General features: G+C 36.8%; 1 protein-coding gene across 2 annotated transcripts; it reads left to right on the forward strand.

Annotated features, from left to right (window-relative positions):
- Window positions 1–453: 453 nt before the first annotated feature.
- Window positions 454–21,562, forward strand: gtpbp3 (GTP binding protein 3, mitochondrial). 2 transcript variants are annotated; one of them, XM_065241819.2, is made up of 9 exons: window positions 454–663; window positions 739–977; window positions 1,051–1,137; window positions 1,397–1,599; window positions 7,920–7,992; window positions 9,165–9,308; window positions 14,560–14,725; window positions 18,118–18,417; window positions 20,237–21,562. In XM_065241819.2, the coding sequence occupies exons 1-9, from the start codon at window positions 611–613 to the stop codon at window positions 20,466–20,468; spliced, it is 1,497 nt and encodes a 498-aa protein (XP_065097891.1). In that variant the 5' UTR covers window positions 454–610; the 3' UTR covers window positions 20,469–21,562. The 2 variants fall into 2 exon arrangements, with proteins under 2 accessions (XP_065097891.1, XP_065097892.1); XM_065241820.2 differs by having other exon boundaries at window positions 750–977.
- Window positions 21,563–21,760: the final 198 nt, after the last annotated feature.

Consider the following 21,760-nt stretch of genomic DNA (forward strand, 5'->3'; position numbering starts at 1 on the left):
GATGCTATACAGCACTAAAAATGGTTCCCCTGTGATTACGAGCTTTTAGTGTTATATAGCACCATCTTTTTTAGATCGAGACCTAACTAAAAGAGAAAATGTTATGTGAGCTAAGATCGAATCTACTTTGAATTTCACTATTGAAATGATTGTAAACTGGAATAGCTAAATCTCTTACGAGTTTAGCTGACCAGTGCGAAAATCACATTACATTTATGTGTATTAACCTTGTTAAACTTGCCTGAAGAATCACGTCATTTCATTCGTGTGGAACAAATAACCCCCGCGTTCAGTTTCTTCTGTGTCTGTATCCACACGGAGGGAATTTTAAGGTGCACAGAAGGAGGGACATCTAAATAAGTGACACCTGATTCTGGCGAATAGCAATGCGTCTTTGCTCGAACGTATGTGGACGCGGACCAATTAAATTTAATAACAAACCAACTGGAAAATGACATCCAGAGTTCACGTGGAAACGCTGGTGGATGTGGTATGGATGAATGTCAAAACTTCATAGAACCCCTTCAGCTAAAATAAAGGATAAAATCTTAAAATGCTATCAAGTGCATTCAGTATGAAAGCATTTTATCAACTGACATAATTGATAAAAATGTACTTTATTAGATGTTGGAGAAGAAGCGCCGCTGTCATAACGTCGATGAGGTGACTGTAATGTAAAATGCTCATATTAGTTACACTCTTAAATGTAAAAATAATTTCAACGTGTTTGATTGACAGGTCCGTTCCAGTGAAGCGGCTCTTATGTACTGGGGCGGAGGATGACACTGTTTTCGCCCTGTCGTCGGGTCAGGGCAGGTGTGGGGTGGCTGTAGTTCGGGTCAGTGGTCCGTCATCAGCGCTCGCTGTCCGCAGTATGACCCGCGTGCTCCCCGCGGCTCGCATCGCCAGTCTCCGCAGCATCATACATCCACAGACTCAAGAGCTGCTGGACCGCGGGCTTGTCCTCTGGTTTCCAGGTAAGACGTAAAGTTTTAAATAGTGAATGTCATATTTTACCACAAAAACTGACTGGATGTTTTGTCTTGTAAGGCCCTCGCAGTTTTACTGGAGAGGACTGCGCAGAGTTTCACATTCACGGAGGTCCTGCTGTTATAAATGGAGTGTTACAAGCGCTTGGTATGTCAGATATCACTGTTTATTAATATGACTCATAATAACTATTTGTTTTAACGTGTATAAAGATAACGGCTAATTGGTATTTCCACCTTTTGCCACTAGATGGCAGCATTTGCTTTGCGCATAGTAATATCTTGCTTTCAATTTTATCATGCTGTTTAGCAATTATAAATGTTGTTGATCGAATTAATGTGCTGTTGAGTTATGATTTAGCAACTCAAACTGAGACTTTACACCTTATTTAATCCTTATGTTTCAGGGAGTTTGCCAGGGCTGCGACCTGCAGAGGCAGGTGAGTTTACCCGACGGGCATTCAGTGCTGGAAAACTGGACCTTACCGAAGTGGAGGGTCTGGGTGATCTGATCCACGCAGAGACTGAGGCACAAAGGCGGCAGGCCCTCCGACAGATGGCAGGAGACCTGGGCCGCATCTATCAAGACTGGAGTGATCGTCTAAAGCGAGTAAGCAATGCATTAAAGGGTTAGTTCACACCAAAACTACAATTTTAGCATAAATCACTTACCCATGCGTCGTTCTAAACCACCAAGTCCTAGATTTTTTCAGAACACATTTTTAGATATTTTTAATGAAAACCGGGAAGCTTCTGTCTGTCACATAGACTAAGGTGACCAGATTTTTAAAATCGGGGACTTTTTCTAGTTCAATGGTCAAATTATAAATAATATCTCATTTGGTGTTATCTATAAAAGTTTTTGTCCTTTTATTGCTGTAGTTCACTGCAAAAATGACTTTCTTATTAAGTATTTTTTTCTTGATCTCGAACAAATATTTAAAAATTCTTGAATCAAGATGCATTTTCTTGATAAGCAAAATCACTTAAAAATAAATCTGCACTGCAAAAAATTATTTACAAGAAAAAAATTATTTTGTTTTCAGTAAAAAATAAAAAAATATAAGAAAATATGTCTAGTTTTTAGAGCAAAAATATAAAATTTAAGTGATTTTGTGCATAAAACAAGCAAAAAAATCTGCCAGTGGGGTAAGCAAAAAAATCTTGAACATTTTTCTTAAATACTAAATTCAAGAAAAATTTGTTTGCTTGTTTTATACACAATATCACTTAAATTGTATATTTTTGGTCTAAAAACTAGACTTATTTTTCAAAAATACTAAGAACATTTTTTCTTGAAAATCTTTTTTGCAGTATAAAAAAACAAACATAAAATTTAAGTGAATTTGTGCCTAAAACAAGCAATGGGTAAAGAAAAAAATCTTGAATTTTTCTTGATTTAAGTGTAAACTTCTTTCAAGATTTTCTTTTTTTTCTTTTTTTAAGCAAAAATTCACCTAAATTTTAAATTTTTGGTCAAAATTTTAGACTTATTTTCTTAAAGGAGCATTTCACCCGTAGAAACATTAATCTTTAATGAAAATTTGTTATATTTGTAGTCGAAATTTAACATACATTTAGAATTTGGTGCCTATTTAACCGAGAAAAGGGGTGTTTGTAGTCACACTCCCTCCACAAAGATATTGGACTTCCTTTTTTTAATAATGCAAAATGATGATTTTTACATCATTGAAAGAAGGAAGTGCAACACTGAAATCTGTATTTCTCCTGTCTCAGCGGCAACTGAGAAAATTATGCATGACCATTCAAAAACATGACTGGGGTTCTAACTATACAAAGCTTTATGCAAATGGTTAAAGTGTCACTTTAAGTGATTTTGCTCATTAGGAAAATGCATCCTGATTTAAGAATTTTTCAGATATTTGTACTGAAAACAAGACAAAAATACTTAGTAAGACATAGTCATTTTATTGCATTGTTTCTATTTCAGTTAACTGAACAATTTCTGTAAATTGAATTATTATTTTTCTTTTATACAATGCACTGATATGACATAAAGTTACTTCTAAGGTACTACTTCAGCTGATTTTATAACATTGTAAAAATAAAGAACAGAAGGAATAATGCAAAATGTAAACACATTTACACAAAACAAAATGCTCAGATCATGATGTGATCAGTTCACTTCATTGGTTTATTACTTAAATTTAACATAAGTAGATAGTACCTTAAAACTCTGATAACTTATCTTATGATATCTTGATTGATGATGACTTGATGACTCTTTCTCAGTAAATTCTTCATCATTAATGCAGTGGCGCGCAAACAAGTGTAGCTCGCAGCTCCCTCTGCTGGTGAAAATAATCATTACATGATTACTCTGGCCTGGTACTCCAAAGGCTAAATGTTGATCGCCCCTTTTTAGTGTATTTGCTGGTTGTTTTGAACGTGCTGTAAACCAAGGACATTACCAGGGACAGCTCCAGTCGGGGACAGAACACTAAAAAACGGGCTTATCCCCAGAAAACGTAGAAGTCTGGTCACCTTAACATAAACTGCAGTTTGATTTTCACATTCAAGCCCAGAAAAAAATTAAAAGACATTGCCAAAAAGGTCCATTTGCCATCAGTAGTTCAATAATAATATTATAAAGCAGCGTAAAGAAAACAAAACAAATGATTTTATTCAACAATTTGTACTCCTCCTTGGTCATTCAGTGTGCGTTCACGAGCAGAATACTGCGCATGCTGCTGACGTCACTTGCTGACGTAGGTGCCAACGTTTTTGTTTTTTCCCCTTTTTTATTAAGGGCCATTATGCAAACATTGTAAACAATACTTAAACAGCCCGTATAAATGCACAAATTACGTCAGCAGGTGACGTCAGAAGCACGCACAAAAATGTTCCTGTCACTTTATAATATCTTTATTGAACTACTGATGGTAAATGGACCTTTTTTGGTGATGATGTCTTATATTCTTTTCTGGCTTGATTGTGAAAATTGCAAACTGCAGTCTTGTCTATAGACCCTTTTACAGCTCACGTGATCAAATAGTCTGCGCGCGCATTTGGGCAACGGAAGAAGTGTTATTCCCCATTGGTTCTAACGTGGTAGCAACTCAGAAAGTTTATTAAAACGGTTTCCCAGCATCAAATTGTCTGGTTGTTGCGTTTGGTTGCTCAAATATAATATACTAATATACGTATATATGTATCTGGCAACTTTATTTTTGGCCATCTGCTAACGTCTTCTATCCACTCCACTATAGTACACGGATCTGGTAGCTGTGTTGAAAATGTTGATAAAGTCAACTTTTTTAAAATAACTTACTGTTTGTGTTGCTTCACTGCTGATTCTTACGATACTTCCGTTGCCTAAATGCGCGCGCATACGCTGCCACGTCATCATTGTGTACAAACAGTAAAAGGGTCTATGGGACAGACACAAGCCTCCCGGCTCTCATCAAAAATATTTAAAAATGTGTTCTGAAGACAATCGAAGTACTTGGTGGTTTAGAAAGACACATGGGTAAGTGATTTATGTTAAAATTGTAGTTTGGGGGTGAACTAACCCTTCAATCAGGACTTGATATAAACGATCAGATGTTTTTTAGTCTTCGATCAAGAACAATATTAAAGAGAGTAAACAATATTTGTTTAAGAGAGAATCAACCCCTCTTTTACAACACAATACATTGTGGTGCACACACACAGAGAGTTGCAAAAATGTTATAATGGCAGCAGCTAAATTACATTAACAGGTCCGTAAAAGACATTGTTTGTTTTAAGTGAACAGGAAATTCCAGGAAGTTGTTGACACTGCAGCAAATAAGTGCACATTGTTTAGAGGTTTGTATGCTTGATGTTTTTTTAATTGCCTGGTGGTTAAAGTGATGCAAGAATTCTGGTCACCATTGTGCCCGGATACAACATTTCGATTTGAGAAATGAAAAAAATTGTGTCATCAGTGATTAAAATATCTTTTTCTCACCAGATTTAAATGATCAGAGTTATATGGGTAATTGCTTTAACAGATACGTATCACTTTGGTAATAGGAAGAGTCTCTTTTCTTTTTGGCGTGAGGTGAATTGGCTCTCTTGAATTAACCGGTAGAGGAACACTTGTGCTAATGAGAAAGGTTATTCTTTTTATTAGAGGTCTTTTATATAAATCCAGAAATTACTGCTGGATTGGCCATCTGATCCAGCTTGTGAGGCATCGATTGTTTGTGTGTGAAGAGCAGAGAGCAAGAGACAGGAAATCCTGAACCGGGTGTGTGCCAAAGATGATGTTGACTGATGCTTTGCATTAAGGATCATTTGCTTGAGAAAAGGAGCAAAGATGCTTATTTGGGTCTCTATTGGGGAAAGGTGCATATGTTTTTTTTTTTTTATTACGAATGCCATCATTTACTGTATGTGGGATTTAAATATCATTTAAACCAAAAAGTAAAACAAAGCGAACTGTATTCTGTTGAGGCTTTTGAAGCGGTTTTAACAAAGTAATTTCCAATTTTAGTCTTAACTCTTTCACCACCAGCGTTTTTTTTAAAAAGTTGCCAGCCAGCGCCAGCGTTTTTCATGATTTTCACCAAAGTTTAATGCCTTCCAGAAAATGTTCTTCTTTAAATATATAAACATACAATATACCAAATGAAAGAGCCTTCAAACAAAAAAAAAACCGTTTCATCCTACCTTTAGCGGTTCTTTTGCAATCAGCTTTTGAATATGGGTAGGTTTCTGCAAAAACACCATATTTTGAGCAAAAAGCAGAGATAATTTCATTTTGTGACGGACTTTTCATAGAGATCCCATTCAGAGCGATCTTTAAAACAGACACGGACATGCAGCAGCTTGCCATAGGGCAATACTTCCGGGTTTAAAAAGTTGCGGAAGGTATTGCGGAAAGACGGAAAATCTCGTCATTGGAGGGGGAAGCGTTTTCTCTTAATTGACGAGATATCTCGTCAATGGCGGGGAAAGAGTTAAGGTATAATAAAAAAATCGTATTTAATTTTTAGCAGATTTTTTTGCTTGTTTTAGCACAAATTCACTTTAATTTTTATATTTTTTGTAGCCTGGGTTTCCCCCTATTTTTTCCCTGAAATAGAAAACCAATCACAGAACTGGGAGGGGGCAGCAAGACGATGACGACGTGTATGCGACACACCGATTGGCTATGAGCTACGAACAGACGAATTTGATAGACATTCGTAGCACCCAATAAACGGCTCTGGGCATTCATAAACCACACCTCAAATACAAGAAAATGTGGTTCCCAGATCATGTCTCATTCTCTATGAGACTGGTCTGGTGTTAGCAAGGCTATATTTTTGGTCTAAAACTAGGCAATTTTTCTTGATTTTAGAATTTTTACAGGGTTCCCATGGGTCCTTGAAATCCCTGAAGGTTTGTGAAAGCTGGGGGGAAAATTAAAGGCCCTTGGAAGTCTTTGAAAATACACATACACAGATACAGGTCATTGAAAGTGTTTGCATATTATTCCCTGTGTGGTGTAGGATAATATCATAAAAACTCTACACTTTTTAAGCACATGTTCGCTTTAAATGCTTATATCTTCTGTATGCGAATGTTGATTCATACCAAAATGCTTTTTTGCATAGTTGTGTTTGACACCTGAAAAAGTCTCTATGTAACTGTTGTTCCCTGAGAAGGGAACGAGACGCTGCGTCTCCCTTGCCATACTTCCTGCATCTCTGTAACGCCCTCTTTGGCAATATTTCAGATAGCGATATACTTCCTGGCTCCCGCGTCACCCTGTCTTTGTCATTAAGCCTCACCATTGGTTGAATGTGTTGATATACACATTCAGACGCACTTACTCCTGGAGCCGTCCCAAAGTGTCACCGCAGTGACGCAGCGCAAGTTCCCTCAAAAGGGAACTTTAACAATGTATCTTAAAAGGTAACACGATGTAACCTTGCTCTCACTTAAAATCTGTCCCCACATTTAGTCCTTGAATTTGAGGGTATTGGACCTGGAAAGTCCTTGAATGGTCCTTGAATTTGAAGTTAACTAAGGTGTGGAAACCCTGTTTTTAGATGAAAACAAGACAAAAATACTAGGTAAGAAAGTCATATTTTGCAGTGTGCGTTCTTTTGAATCGAGTCTTAGTTACACCTCAAAACATTTAGAAATTAGTTCATCATACAAGGCATGCCATGCAAAAGCTTGACATTTGTGTCATAATCTGTTACTGTAAGCATGTTTATGCGTCTTATTTATCATTTCCTGATAACTGCTTCGATCTAGATAGCTGACATTTGCATGTAAATCTCTCGTTTTAAATAGCTGAACCATAACTTTTGTTGTACGCGCACGTCCTCACTACGACACGCCCATTACGGCATTATTTTGGCTTCTTGTTCACACAGAGGGTTTTCCGTGTATCTGACTAGGTCCTCTTTCCGGCAACAATCTCAGAAGATTTACGGGATGTGTTTGCTTTCACACAGACGCTTGTCTGGCAATTTTACGGGTATTTTCTGGGACCAAAGGTCTGTGTGAATGGGGTTTAAAGTGAATCAAGTCAAAGTCTGAGTTACAGAAAATTTGGTATTTCTTACAGTGAACCTTTCTGTTTTTGTATTTTTTATTTGTACTGTAAATATTATTGTTTTCCTATAAAATCACATGTGTGTAATTTGTTTACAGAACAAAAAGTGAAAACGTGAATTTGTCCAAAATTTAAATCAGAAAATACTGACACATTTAATTGTGTACTCTTGGTATATTGACAACATGGCTAAACATTTTGACTGTCTTGTTCATAAACAATGACACACGGCCATTTTGAAAGTACAACGGCATCCATGATGTTGCGCAGTTTATTTTCGTCAATTATTTTTGCGCATTATTTTGCACATTTTATTCGAGAAATGCTCCAAAGCGACAGAGAAAAACTGTAAAATCAGTATTGTTTGATTATGTTGTGTTTTTGTCAAACAGTGCTTGGCACATGTTGAAGCATTCATCGACTTCAGTGAGGATGAACTCGTAGAGGATGGAATCTTAAATGACGGTACGTCAATCACAGCACTGATTCATTCCCAGAATGCCTTGAGACTTTCCTGTTAGCATTCACCTCAGGGCAAATTCCAATCGGACATGAACTTTCCTATACCCAACTCACCCTATAGGGCAGAGACCTTAAAGTGTGAACTTTAGAAGGTGTAAGGCCTTTGTGCCTCAAAATGTGTCTGTTTGAAAGAAACTTTCTGTTAATTTCATGTAAAGATCCTGTATTTTTATCTGTACCACTTCCAATAAATCCACTAAAATGAACTCTGCACACATGAACCTTATTTAATTTTTAAAAGTTTGGATTAATCTATTCTGTGTCATCAGTGCTATCTGAAGAACCCTGGCTGTCTTTTTAAAATAACTCCGCCATCATGTGACCTATTTTGGCCAGATGTTTGGGTGTTGTATTAAATTCAAGTCTGTTGCTTCTGGGATTTTATTGTGCGTCAAAGAACAATTTTGTCACAGACATCCACTTCCTTTGAGAGTTACAGTTGTAAAGGCACCAATAGAGGTCATGCAAAATAATCCAAGTTCCCTTAGTGCTTAGGCTTTAAGATGAATCTGTACGTATACAGAATAGGTTTTACCCTGTCTTTAAAGGTCATGCATCTCTGTTAAAGCCACAATATGTAAGATTTTTGTAATAAAATATCCACAAACCACTTGCACAGTGTGTTGTATTTAATGGAGTTGTGTACTTGAATTATTTCAAAAGTTCCCAAGGATTTGTAAATCCAGAAAATTCCTATTTTAATAATGGCTCGTCCCTTGTAATTGTCGCCCTTTTAGTGACTTAATATCAGTTTCCGGTTGTAGAAACTGTAGGGAACACTGGTGGGCAAATGTGGAAGTGGTGGTTATACAGCATCTAACATGCAGCTGTTGTGCCTTGCAGTCAATTTATTATAATATCATCACACATACAGGTAAAACATTCATTTATTACCTCATCCATGAACATGATTAGGGAATTCCATACATCTTTGGTGAAAACAACATCTCCCACCGTTCCATTCTCCATATAAGCTTTGACTTTTTGTTATCGTGTAATAGCGACCTCTAGTGATGAACATCTACATATTGTGGCTTTAATGTAAGCATTGTGTTAACTAATACATGCTCATGCTCATAAATGATTTATAAATGTTTTGTTTTTGTCTGCTGTAGTGGATGTAGCTGTTGGACAGCTGCAGACAGAGATTGGAAATCACCTGTCGGATCAGCGCAGAGGAGAGCGCCTGCGCACCGGCGTTCAGGTGGTTATTGCTGGAAGCACCAATGCGGGCAAGAGCAGCCTGCTTAACATGCTGAGTAAGATCAGATTTACACTTATTGAACATTAGATTTGGTCAAATGTAAGATTAGATAAAGGGATAGTTTACCCAAAAATGCAAATTCTGTCTTCATTTACCGTACTTATCCTCAAGTTGTTACAAACCTCTATTCATTTCTTTGTTTTGCTGAACACAATGGATGATATTTTGTAACCAAACCGTTTTTGAGCACCATTGCCAATTGACCTTTGGCTAAGCCACGCCCCCTCCACTCACGCGGACAAACAATCAACATTCGGTGGCAGGCGCTATGGCAGCTGTCACAGTAGGAGACATTTCACAGGAGGCAATTGATGATTTTTGGAGACAGAAAGACTATCATCTCGAAGTCACCAAAAGGGAATTAACTATGCATTGGAGGGTTATATAAATAATTTTATTTTTGAGAAGGTCGATGAAAAGCTTCAGCTCCAGGCAAAAATTTACAGGTCACAAACCGCATCTCGTTTCCATCATGATCAAATAAAAAATGTACAGGTCTAAGTTGTATACGTTTCCAGGACAAGCCTTTTTACCATCTTCACCTAGAGTACCACTCCGTTAGTATTTACATGAATCATTCAGCACAACATTGCTATTACAAATAACATTTGTTATCTCGGTTATTTACAGATACGTTAATGAAGCTACTGTAAGTGACATGATGTACAACGCAGCTAGAAGCTAACGTTTAACGTTAGAGATTTTAAAGATAACGTTCAAATACGTTGTTGACTACAAATATCTTATTTTGTATTCAGCAAAACAAAGAAATCTATACAGGTTTGTAACAACTTGAGGATGAGTAAATGATGACAGATTTTCTGATTATCGCTTTAAGCATTTTTTTCACGGTTCTCTGAAATACTGGATTGTGATTGGTTAGTCATGATGTTCTGCACTTTGAAATTTGTGTATGATAACCATATCCCAGTGTGTCCCAGTGTATAAGTTTCCAAAATATTGTTTTTGCTAGGGCTGGGCGATAAAACAATATCGTAATGTACCGTTGATACACCTTTATTGATAATGATAGGTAAAACATTTGATACGGTGCCTGTTAATACATTGCTAAAACTGAATTGGACTACTAAAAAAAATGTAGGTGAAGAAAAGTAGCCGAAATTGTTTAGTGAATAAATAAAACATACATTGGTTAAATTAAAACTTTTATTTACTTGTCATTTTTTTAAATTCTTAATAAAATGTATCAATAATTATCGCTATTGCATGATATACAGTAACACATAAAATATTGATGATAAACATTTTAGCTCTATCACCCAGCCCTGATTGTTGTTACTTGCACGTTTGTCATATTTTTCATTTGTACTTTGTATTATTTTTACTACAGTATGGTAAGCATAAAGAAATATGAATTAGTCAGTCATAAGTGTTTGAAACAATAGGAAAGATGAGTAATATGATTTACAAGTAAAAAATGTAAATAATTTTACACTCAAATATAATTTTTAGGTATTTCTTTTTTGATTTAGGTAGACAAGTAATAAGCAGTATAGTGTAAAGTATAATGTACAGTCATGACTGTATTTTGACCTGGCAAAAAGTTGCTTAACAGATTTTATTTGGCAAAATAGGATGGTTGTCCCATGACAGGAGGTTAGCGTGTGTGGTAAATGACTCTATTAACACACAAACACACATGAACTGAGATAACAAGACCTTTAATGACGTTTACCTCTAACATTTGACCTCTCCAGTAGCTGAGGGGGATGTGTGGATATTGTCGAACTTCCTGCCCTGAATTACCCCACATTCATCAGGTCTGTTATTGTTTGTGATCTGGTGTGAGGTCTGCTGGGATGCCTAAACTTCTCTTGTCTTACTTCCTACACTGTACAATTCAATTCAATTTTCTTGACTAGGAGTTCAAGAGAGTTGAAATAAATGTGAAATTCAAGTTGATTTAACTAAAAAATTAAGTGAAACATGAATTTTCTTGTAGTGTAGATTCATGTACAAATGGAGATAAATTAATGTAGTTCACCCAAATAGACAATTCAGTCAAGATTTACCCTCATGCTATCCTAGATGTATCTGACTTGCTTTCTTCAGCTGAACACAAACAAAAGATTTTTTAAATCAAAATGTTGTTGGGTCAACTTCTTTTGTGGGACTTATCACGGTGAAGCTCAATTTAAATAACTCCATTGGGTCTTCTGAAGTGAAGTTATACGTTTGCATACGTTTTTAGCTTATTTAGGGACCAATATGTCATGATTCACATGGTAAATTCAAATAGCAGCATGCTGGTAACTTGAATTTGATCTGTGGGTTTAATAGGGCTGGGGGAAAAATTTATTTTTCAATTAATAGTTTTTTAAAACGTGGTCAATTCAAAATCGATTCTCAAAGAGCCGAATCGATTTTTTCTTTCATATTATTTCCGCAAACATTGAAGGTAAGATGTCTTCTTCACTAGATGTCACCCTCTTTTTTGCCTTGCACAATGTTACCAAGGAGCGAAGGGTGAGCCTGTCATTCATTAATTCAGTGCCTAAAATGGCGTTGATGCCACCTTCACTTAAAAGGTCAGATGTATGGAAGCATTTTAGATTTTGCAAGGAAGACGATGACGATAGTGTTGTGGCTTTAAATGTTTTTATTAATTACCCACTTGTAAACTGCTGTTTATTAATATAGTATTTGTATTAAATCTATATTCATTGAGTTGAATCGAGAATAGAGTATAAAAAGTGACTTGCGAACCGGAATCGAAAATTGGATTGGGAATCGGAATCGAATCGGCTTGATAGCTTGTGAATCGAAATCGAATCGATCTGGAACATCTGAATCGATACCCAGCCCTAGTGTTTAAACTAATGCACAATATATCAATCACTAAATAAGCGCAAACTAGTAATAATGAATTAATAATTAAGTAATATGATTTTTTAGTTGGATAAACTACTATTAATCTGAATGTTAACATCCGAATTGGAAACAAAATAAAAGTTTATGTGTGCATTATATATTTGTGTGTATATTATGTATAAATACACACATACATGTATACATATAAGAAATTTTATGTAAATATATTTTTAATTGATATATAATATAAAATATGTGACCCATTTTGGTAAATGCCAAACAATGAGCATTATTAGTTGGAATCTGACAAAAAATACATCGGATCTGTCGGTCAGTGTGAGGAAGATTGTTTTTATGTCTTATCTCTCTTAATAACTATTTTAACATCAAGCAAGTCCTGCACTCTATTTTCTAATTTCTACACTTTTTAAAACCGAAAACAAAATGTCAGACGCGCATGTGGAGAACGCATCTTTGTATAGGTTAAGCATTTAGGACGGTACACCTCTCAAAAAACCTACAAATAAAGATAATTTTAGATGTTTAATGATGAGGGCTTAATATACTTATTTTATGAAAACCTCAATTACTAACAAAATTGATATTTATACTTTTTTTTGCCTCTAGTTCAAAATTAGACAGTGTACATTCAGACTATTTTTGCCAGCATGGGTCACATATATAAAAATTTTAATAAATAAATAAAATCATGTAAAGGCTTCTTAAATGCATACATGCATGTGTGTGTATTTATATATACATAATAATTACACACAGTGAGTGCACACACAAAACAAACTTTTATTTTGTATGCGTTTAATCGCGATTAATCTTTTGTCAGCCTTAAATTTAACATATTATTCACTTGAGGACTAAACGTAACAACAAACAAACAACCTTAATCATTTAAAAATGTCAGTTTTATAAACTATTACAGGAAGTTGACACAAAGAGCACTTAAATGAAACTGGCCTCTTCCTTCCAATGCACATATGGAAACATACTTTAATACCAATACATACAAGTACAGCAAAAAATAGAAAGCGTGCACTGTAAAACAATTTGTCAAACTTTCATTTGTTCAACAAAACACGGAGCAGTGGTGTATTGAGCTGATATATGCACGACTATTTTAGTACAGCGCTTGGCAGCAGTTCAAAAGAGTAAGACAAAAGTTTGCAAAGTTACTGAAAGAATTTGGTTATATATCATAGCTTATATGCCGACTCATATTCATGCATATCTTCAAATTCCTGCTTGTTACAAATGCACAATATATTGGCGGTTAAGCAGTATTAACCATAAAAAAACGTATTTTTAATGATATTGTTATCGGACCAAAACAATTTCGTTGACATATTATAGTGGATATTTTTTCGAGTTGAACCACTTTAGATGCACACTGTTCCTGACAAATATTGGCTATATAGGAGTAAAATAAATTTTACATTTGACAAAATCTTTAACTGTTTCAAAATAGGCTACATACATCATATCTTCTATGAAAACTGTGTACAGGCTATTCAGTTTCTTAAGCAAAATATTTAATGACACGCTTTATACGTTTTAACTTTTAGTTAAAGTCTATCCAGAATCTTAAGCTTCTGAGCCCAGCGTCAATCCCTGGTTTCACGGTTATCTACGTTTTTATTTTACACTTTCATTTGATAGCCTATTCAGGCTTTACATTTTATCAATATGTGTGAATTCCCACAAACCTATGACCCTGATGTTGCTAACACCATACTCTTTTAGAAAGATGGTTATCGTATGCACACAAAAAAAACAATGTGCGCAGTACGTGCCTGCCCTCGTATGCATTTAATTACTGTAACGATTTGTCTTATGCCACAGATTTGACAGGATGTGAACTTTGTGTTGTTTTTGTGTTCTTGCAATCACAACACCTTAAATATAGTAAAGGATGAATGTAGGGCCCTATAGAGAAAGACCTGGCAGTGACGGTCATTATATACCGGACACAGTCCAGTGTTAGACATACAAAGACTTTAAGCTTACGTTTCCTTAAAACTGTCATGTTTTGATTTTGGCAATTCTCTGTGCCCTTCGTTCTGAAAACGAAAATACAAGAACAAAATGTCTCATGGGCCCTCAAAACCTCGACTCTTAATGGGGAAAACATGAACTAGTTTAAGATCTTTAAAGGGTCGTAATAGTTATTTATGTGAGCCTATCTGTGAAATACAGACTTAAAGGGATAGTTCACGCAAAATTTAAATTCGTCATCCTCATGTTGTTCTAAACCTGTATGAATTATTTTTTCTGATGAACATAAAAGAAGATATTTTGATAAATGGTAAGCTAATAATAATCTTTACTGTGAGATAGGAACATCAAAAGTTTTTATTATTAGTGTTTATTAGATATCTTCTGTATCTTCTTTTACGCTTTAGCTCAGCGTCCTGCTGCCATCGTGTCTCCCACAGCAGGAACCACCAGAGATGTGGTGGAGGTCCCACTAGACATGGGCGGCTATCCTGTACTGCTGAGTGACACCGCAGGTCTGCGAGACACCACAGACAGCGTGGAGCAGGAGGGCGTCCGGCGCGCCAGGCAGAGGTGGGTATTTACAGAGATGTGTGGGAAAACCAAGGCAAAATAAACACTGAAGCATTTTTTGTGAACATTCCGACGTTGCCATCCTAAAAATGACCCGTGGAGGGGAAATATCTCTCTAGACTTTGCCGTATAGGGGAAACGTTTTGTTTACTCAGAGATTTAGATCTAGGTACGTGTCGGGTTTTTCGAGAATGAAAAATGAACAACGGTTATACATTACGCACGTGTTTTGTTGTGTAATATTTGCAGAGTATAAAAGTCACATATACATGTTATTGTTTTATGCACAGTGACTTACAATTGAAGGAACTTTCAATGCAAAAAAAGACTGGCGTACCCAAAACTACGTAGGACTGTATGCATACTGTATACAGTAAAATGCAAAAATATGTACAATTTATTTAAAGGTGTTGTAGAATGCAGAGCTGCCAACTTCTGAGTTCAGCTTGGAGTGGGATTTTTTTTTTTTTTTGGGGGGGGGTTGTGGTAATAATTTTTTATATAAGTCCTAACCATTTGCCAATTGATAATAGTGTGGATTTTAGCTATTTCTGTGTTAAATAGTTGGAAAAGACTGCGTTAAAATGGTTCAATACAAATCGAATCATATTTTAGAAATTAAATTGAAATAAAAGCTTTTACTGAGTTTAAATGCCTGAGATTAGAGTCTTTACTATTGTTTTATACACTTATGCTTTCCTTCTGATAAAAGTGCCAAAAAAGTTCTTAAAATCTAATGAATAGGCTACTGGTCTCTGTAAAATGTATAACTGCAGATGACAGCAGCTTTGATTCAGTTTATCCAGTGAGAAAGAGAAGCGTAAAGTGATGATTTGTGATTGGTGATAGAGGACTGTCACAATCAAATAAACCAAATGAGTAGTTTATATTAAACTAAAGCAAGAGATAATGTGTACGTCAAGACCATATAATTATATTTCGTATATATTATTGTTTATAGATGTCAAATATAAATTGACCTTTTTCTCTTTTATTAAAACCTGTCACCGCAAACATCACGCAGGCTTGTACTGCTTGCAAACATACACACGTGACGCGAGTGATGGTTGATTAAAATTGCGTTTTCTGAGGGTATCTGCGTGCGTGGAATCCGGGCAATTCTCTGCTTTTCATCCAGACCTTGACGCTTTGTGTGTTCGACTGGTGCGGAGCTGACTGATCGGCGTATGACATCAGAGTCACGCGAGAGCAAAGGTAAAGGCGGACCCTTTTGTAACATTTCGACTTGCTCTCGCGGTACTCTGATGTCCTCGCTGCCGAACTTCCTGCGCAGCGCCACATAAAGTGAAATGCTCTTTGACTCTTTGCAGCAAAGTACCAGCAACATGAGAAGTGGTGGCACATAAGACAGTGAAGGTACGCTAAAATATAAAAGTGTCAATAATGTGAGCACTGCTTTAGCTACTTACATCGTGCGTTGCTCTTTCACCATCGCGCAGCCGCGCACTCGCTCTCTGTAGTTTGTAGCTGGCGCTTCGGCATTTGTAGACAATAACTCCACCTTCTTTGATTTGATTCGCCTTCGCATCATTTTGACTTTGACGAGCGCTTTATGCTGTTTGAGGCACGCCAGATAGAGATAGGCGTTTTACAGTATTTACAGTTAGGTATTTTTATAAAATTATTTAATGTCTTTTATTAAACTCAATGGGAATCTAAATGGTGGGCACGAGCCTGCGTGAGAAAATGGATGTGTGGCGTGAGAGCGTGAGAATGGGGTCAATTGCGTGAGTCTCACGGCGAATGCGTGAGAGTTGGCAGCTATGAGAATGTAAAGCTGTATTTACCTAAGCATAGATGAATAATATGAGTTGGTGACACTTTAGTTCAAGGGGTGTACATAAGACTGACATGACGACACCTTTATAATCAGGACACGTGTCATGAACATAAAGGGGATTTTATACACATTTTTGACAATTAAGTGTCGTTTGCGTAATTATGTCATTTTTAATGCAAAGATGTCTTTGTTATGACAACTTGACATAAACCAATACATCATAACTTGTCATAAATCTGTCAGGTTAATTATAAAACTACCTAGATTTGTTGGTTATTATTACATTAAACTGTCATGTGGTTGGTTTTGACATTAGGTGACATAAGGCCCTTATAATTCTGACCACTTTTTGCCAGTGATACAAATTGAATTTGTCATTAAGTTTTAATACTCTGTCAAACAGTTTTATAACAGCTTAATTTGCACACACGTAAAAAACAAACTATACTCTAGCCAGCTTTTACTTAAAGGGATAGTTCGGCCAAAAATGATATTAAATCCATGATTTACTCACCCTCAAGCTGTCCGAGTTGCATATGTCCATCGTTTTTCAGACAAACACATTTTCGGATATTTTAGAAAATGTTTTAGATCTTTCAGTTGATTAAATGTAATGTTACTGGGTCCACGACCTTCAAGTCCAAAAAAAGTGCGTCCATCCTTCACAAATTAAATCCAAACGGCTCCAGGATGATAAACAAAGGTCTTCTGAGGGTAATCCGTGCAGTGTTGTTGTAGAAATATCCATATTTAAAACTTTATTAACGAAAATAAATACCTTCCGGTAGCGCCGCCATCTTAGTCGCGTCTGCATTCAGGATGAGAGCTTACGCAGCCTACGGAGGCTACGCTGCTGCTGCTCTGTGCCCCCGCCCTCTGAATTTGTCATACATCACTAAGAAAAGTGCGTACACTACGCTAATAGTCTCTCCTGAATACAGAGGAGTCTAAGATGGCGGCGCTACCGGAACGTATTTATTTTCGTTAATAAAGATTTAAATATGGATATTTCTATAACAACACCGTGTGTATTACCCTCAGAAGACCTTTGTTTATCATCCTGGAGCCGTTTGGATTTAATTTATGAAGGATGGACGCACTTTTTTTGGACTTGAAGGGCGTGGACCCCGTAACATTACATTTAATCAACTGAAAGATTTAAAACAATTTATAAAATATCCGAAAATGTGTTTGTCTGAAAAACGATGGACATATGCAACTCGGACAGCTTGGGGGTGACTAAATCATGGGTTTAATATTATTTTTGGCCGAACTATCCCTTTAAACATCTGTGATATTTGAGGAATCCAAAATTCAGACATCGACTAAAATCACATTGGAACCAAAAGTTAATTCATCATTTGTTTCTTGGTGGTGCCACTTTGATTTATTTTATTATTCAATAAATATCTTGTGCAATAAAATTTGCGCATTTTATTGTGTGACTCAAGTGTCTAAAGAGACACCGTTTATGTTCAGGACGCGTCCACTTTTCTTTTGTTAGAGTTGTTTCTGTGAGGTCGGAGGTTATAAGATGTTGATCGGGTTCAGGAAACAGGTTTAAGAAGTGATCATCCGCTGTCGTCCTCAGGGTGGAGCAGGCAGATGTTACTCTAGCGGTTGTCGACTTGACGCAGCTTCCTTCTGAGCCTGGATTGATGCCCGCCTTCCTTAGTGGACACTTGAGGAGCATCCTGGAGCAAACATCTGACAGGCGACAGTGTATCCTGATCCTTAACAAAAGTGACCTCATCTCCACCGAGCAAAAGCGCAGTGTCCGAGCTTCGCTCATGCAGACTGGAGATGTACCACATTTCTGTTTTTTGTCATGCCACACTAGAGATGGTCTGCAGGATCTCTTGACCGTATTACAGGACAGATTGAAGACATTGTAAGTGTTACTGATAAATCAAAACATTTGTTTTACACACATGCATTACATGTACATATTTTGCCTTTGTTTAGCTTGAGGAATCCAACTTTTAGGGCACACTATCCAAACCAAACCGTGCCCGGGTGCTTTTGACCCCCAAAAGCATTTTTCGTTTTGACTATTGTGAATGCTCTGTACCGCGCCCTGGCTGGCTTGCAGAGGTGGGCACGAGCCCAGTTCACTTGGCAATGTGCAATTTGATTGCAAATCGCATCAGAGCGTGATTTAAAGAAAGATACTTTATTGTGTAGACTCATTATGCTCTTAGACTGTAATTCTGTCTAGATTTGAAATATGAAACACGTTTAATATTTTGAGCCCCCTTTAAAGGAAGTCTTATAATGTTTGATGCCCTATGAATTAAATAATACGCTGGCCAGCCAATAAAAACCAAGCACGTGGGGCATCGTTCACAAAGTTGATAAGTGTACACTTACCTAAAGGATTATTAGGAACACCTGTTTAATTTCTCATTAATGCAGTTATCTAATCAACCAATCACATGGCAGTTGCTTCAATGCATTTAGGAGTGTGGTTCTGGTCAAGACAATCTCCTGAACCCCAAACTGAATATCAGAATTTTCACGCACAACCATTTCTAGGGTTTACAAAGAATGGTGTGAAAAGGGAAAAACATCCAGTATGTGGCAGTCCTGTGGGTTAAAATGCCTTGTTGATGCTAGAGGTCAGAGGAGATTGGGCCGACTGATTCAAGCTGATAGAAGAGCAACTTTGACTGAAATAACCACTCGTTACAACCGAGGTATGCAGCAAAGCATTTGTGAAGCCACAACACGCACAACCTTGAGGCGGATGGGCTACAACAGCAGAAGACACCACCGGGTACCACTCATATCCACTACAAATAGAAAAAAGAGGCTACAATTTACATGAGCTCATCAAAATTGGACAGTTGAAGACTGGAAAAATGTTGCCTGGTCTGTTGAGTCTCGATTTCTGTTGAGACATTCAGATGGTAGAGTCAGAATTTGGCGTAAACAGAATGAGAACATGGATCCATCATGCCTTTACCACTGTGCAGGCTGCTGGTGGTGGTGTAATGGTGTGGGGGGTGTTTTCTTGGCACACTTTAGGCCCCTTAGTGCCAATTGGGAATCGTTTAAATGCCACGGCCTACCTGAACATTGTTTCTGACCATGTCCATCCCTTTATGACCACCATTTACCCATCCTCTGATGGCTACTTCCAGCAGGATAATGCACCAAGCTCGAATCATTTCAAATTGGTTTCTTGAACATGACAATGAGTTCACTGTACTAAAATGGCCCCCACAGTCACCAGATATCAACCCAAAAGGGCATCTTTGGGATGTGGTGGAACGGGAGCTTCGTGCCCTAGATGCGCATCCCACAAATCCCCATCAACTGCAAGATGCTATTCTATCAATACGGGCCAACATTTCTAAAGAATGCTTTCAGCACCTTGTTGAATCAATGCCACATAGACAGTTCTGAAGGTGAAAGGGGGTCAAACACAGTATTAGTATGGTGTTCCTAATAATCCTTTAGGTGAGTGTATAAAGGTATATAAAGGTTGTGTAGTATAATCCAAGACATTTTTATGAGCTAAAATGTTTCCACAAAGCGGTGAACAGGAACTGTTGTGTTTGCAAATCCTCTAAACATTCCTGAAATAGCTTCTAGTTTATGCAGAGGAAAAGCAACTTATGAAAAGTATTGTTCCAAGATATTATACAATGTTAAGAGTTGGATTAGATCATTCTTAACATAATTCCCATGTCTTTGTCTGTCAAAAGGTGTGGTGATCCACTGTTAGGCAACCCAAGTTTGACTCAAACCCGTCATAGGACTCACTTGCAGAAGAGCACAGAGGCTTTACATCAGTATCATCACTACAGAGATGTGGATCTGGTGCTGGCGGCAGAGGGGCTTCGTTTGGCTCTCTCCAGTCTGGGCAGGATCACCGGTAAAGTTGGTGCTGAGGAAATACTGGATGTGATTTTTAAAGACTTTTGCATTGGGAAATAGACTCGTACTTTGTAACACCCATCTAAACAGATCTTTGTGAGGAGTAAATGTCTTGACTTTAAATACATGACACATGATTTATTCATTTAACACTGTTGGATGCTTTTGAAAGGTTTACAAGGGGAGTGGATGCTCACATAGAATCCAAAAAAAAGACAAACCAACACTGAAATAAAGATATTAAGGGTTGAAGAACATGAGGGGAGGTAAATGATGACAAAACTTTTCATTTTTGGGTGAACTATCCCTTTAATGTCCATTTATTAATGTGTTATTTTAAACATTAAAAACTTGACCAATCCAAACAGTTAAAAGAAGAGCTCAGGAAAAGCATTATTTTTATTGCATATGGGAGGCAAAGTTTCAAATCTCAGCTTTTCTGTAAAAACAATCAAATTTCCTCCCAAATGTCCCTGTTGAAGGGAATGACTTCACACCAACCTTGGCAAGAGGAGACCTTATTTGTTCCTCGTACGTTCTCATCTAACAGCGTTCTCCCCTGCTGTAGGAAGGAGATGTTCAGAAATGCTCCCAAAGGCCCTTTGTTTTGCTGTCAGTCCCACATTCATTTAAATATTTATGCGAGTTCACTGAACTCTTTAACCGTTTGCATTGCCTTCTGTTTTCCTCTTATTCATGATGCTGTTGTTTTTGGTGATTAGTAAGGTTAAAAGGGTTTCATAAATCTCTATGGTTTTGCTGTACTGTAGGGGTTGGCAATGAGGCCAGTGGTTATGGGAAACTGGCTTGGATAGTACAAAATCCATTTTATATATATATATATATATATATATATATATATATATATCAGGGCTCCAGACTAACTTTTTTCACTGGGAGCACAGTGGCCCCCAACTGAAAATTTTAGGGGCACAACCAGAAAATTTAGGGGCACATACCGTAAATCAACATGCTAACCAAATATCCGTATTTCTACTAAGTAATACACTGTATTACTAATAAATACTTTGATGATAGATGCAGAAAATACAATGTGCTGTTTTAAATTCAGTGTCACATTACAAAGAAGTGTCAAATTTACTGGTCACACATGTGTGACTGGATGTAAAATTCAGTGGCACACTCTCAAATTCCATTTGGTGGCAGTCTGGAGCCCTATATATATATTTATATTTATATTTATATATATATATATATATATATATATATATATATATATATATATATATATATATATATATATATATATATATATTATATATATATATATATATATATATATATATATTTGTGTGTGTGATTCAACAGCAGTGAAGTTGGCAGTACATACT

The sequence above is a fragment of the Paramisgurnus dabryanus genome, chromosome 14, assembly GCF_030506205.2.
Source record: "Paramisgurnus dabryanus chromosome 14, PD_genome_1.1, whole genome shotgun sequence".
Taxonomy (NCBI): domain Eukaryota; kingdom Metazoa; phylum Chordata; class Actinopteri; order Cypriniformes; family Cobitidae; genus Paramisgurnus; species Paramisgurnus dabryanus.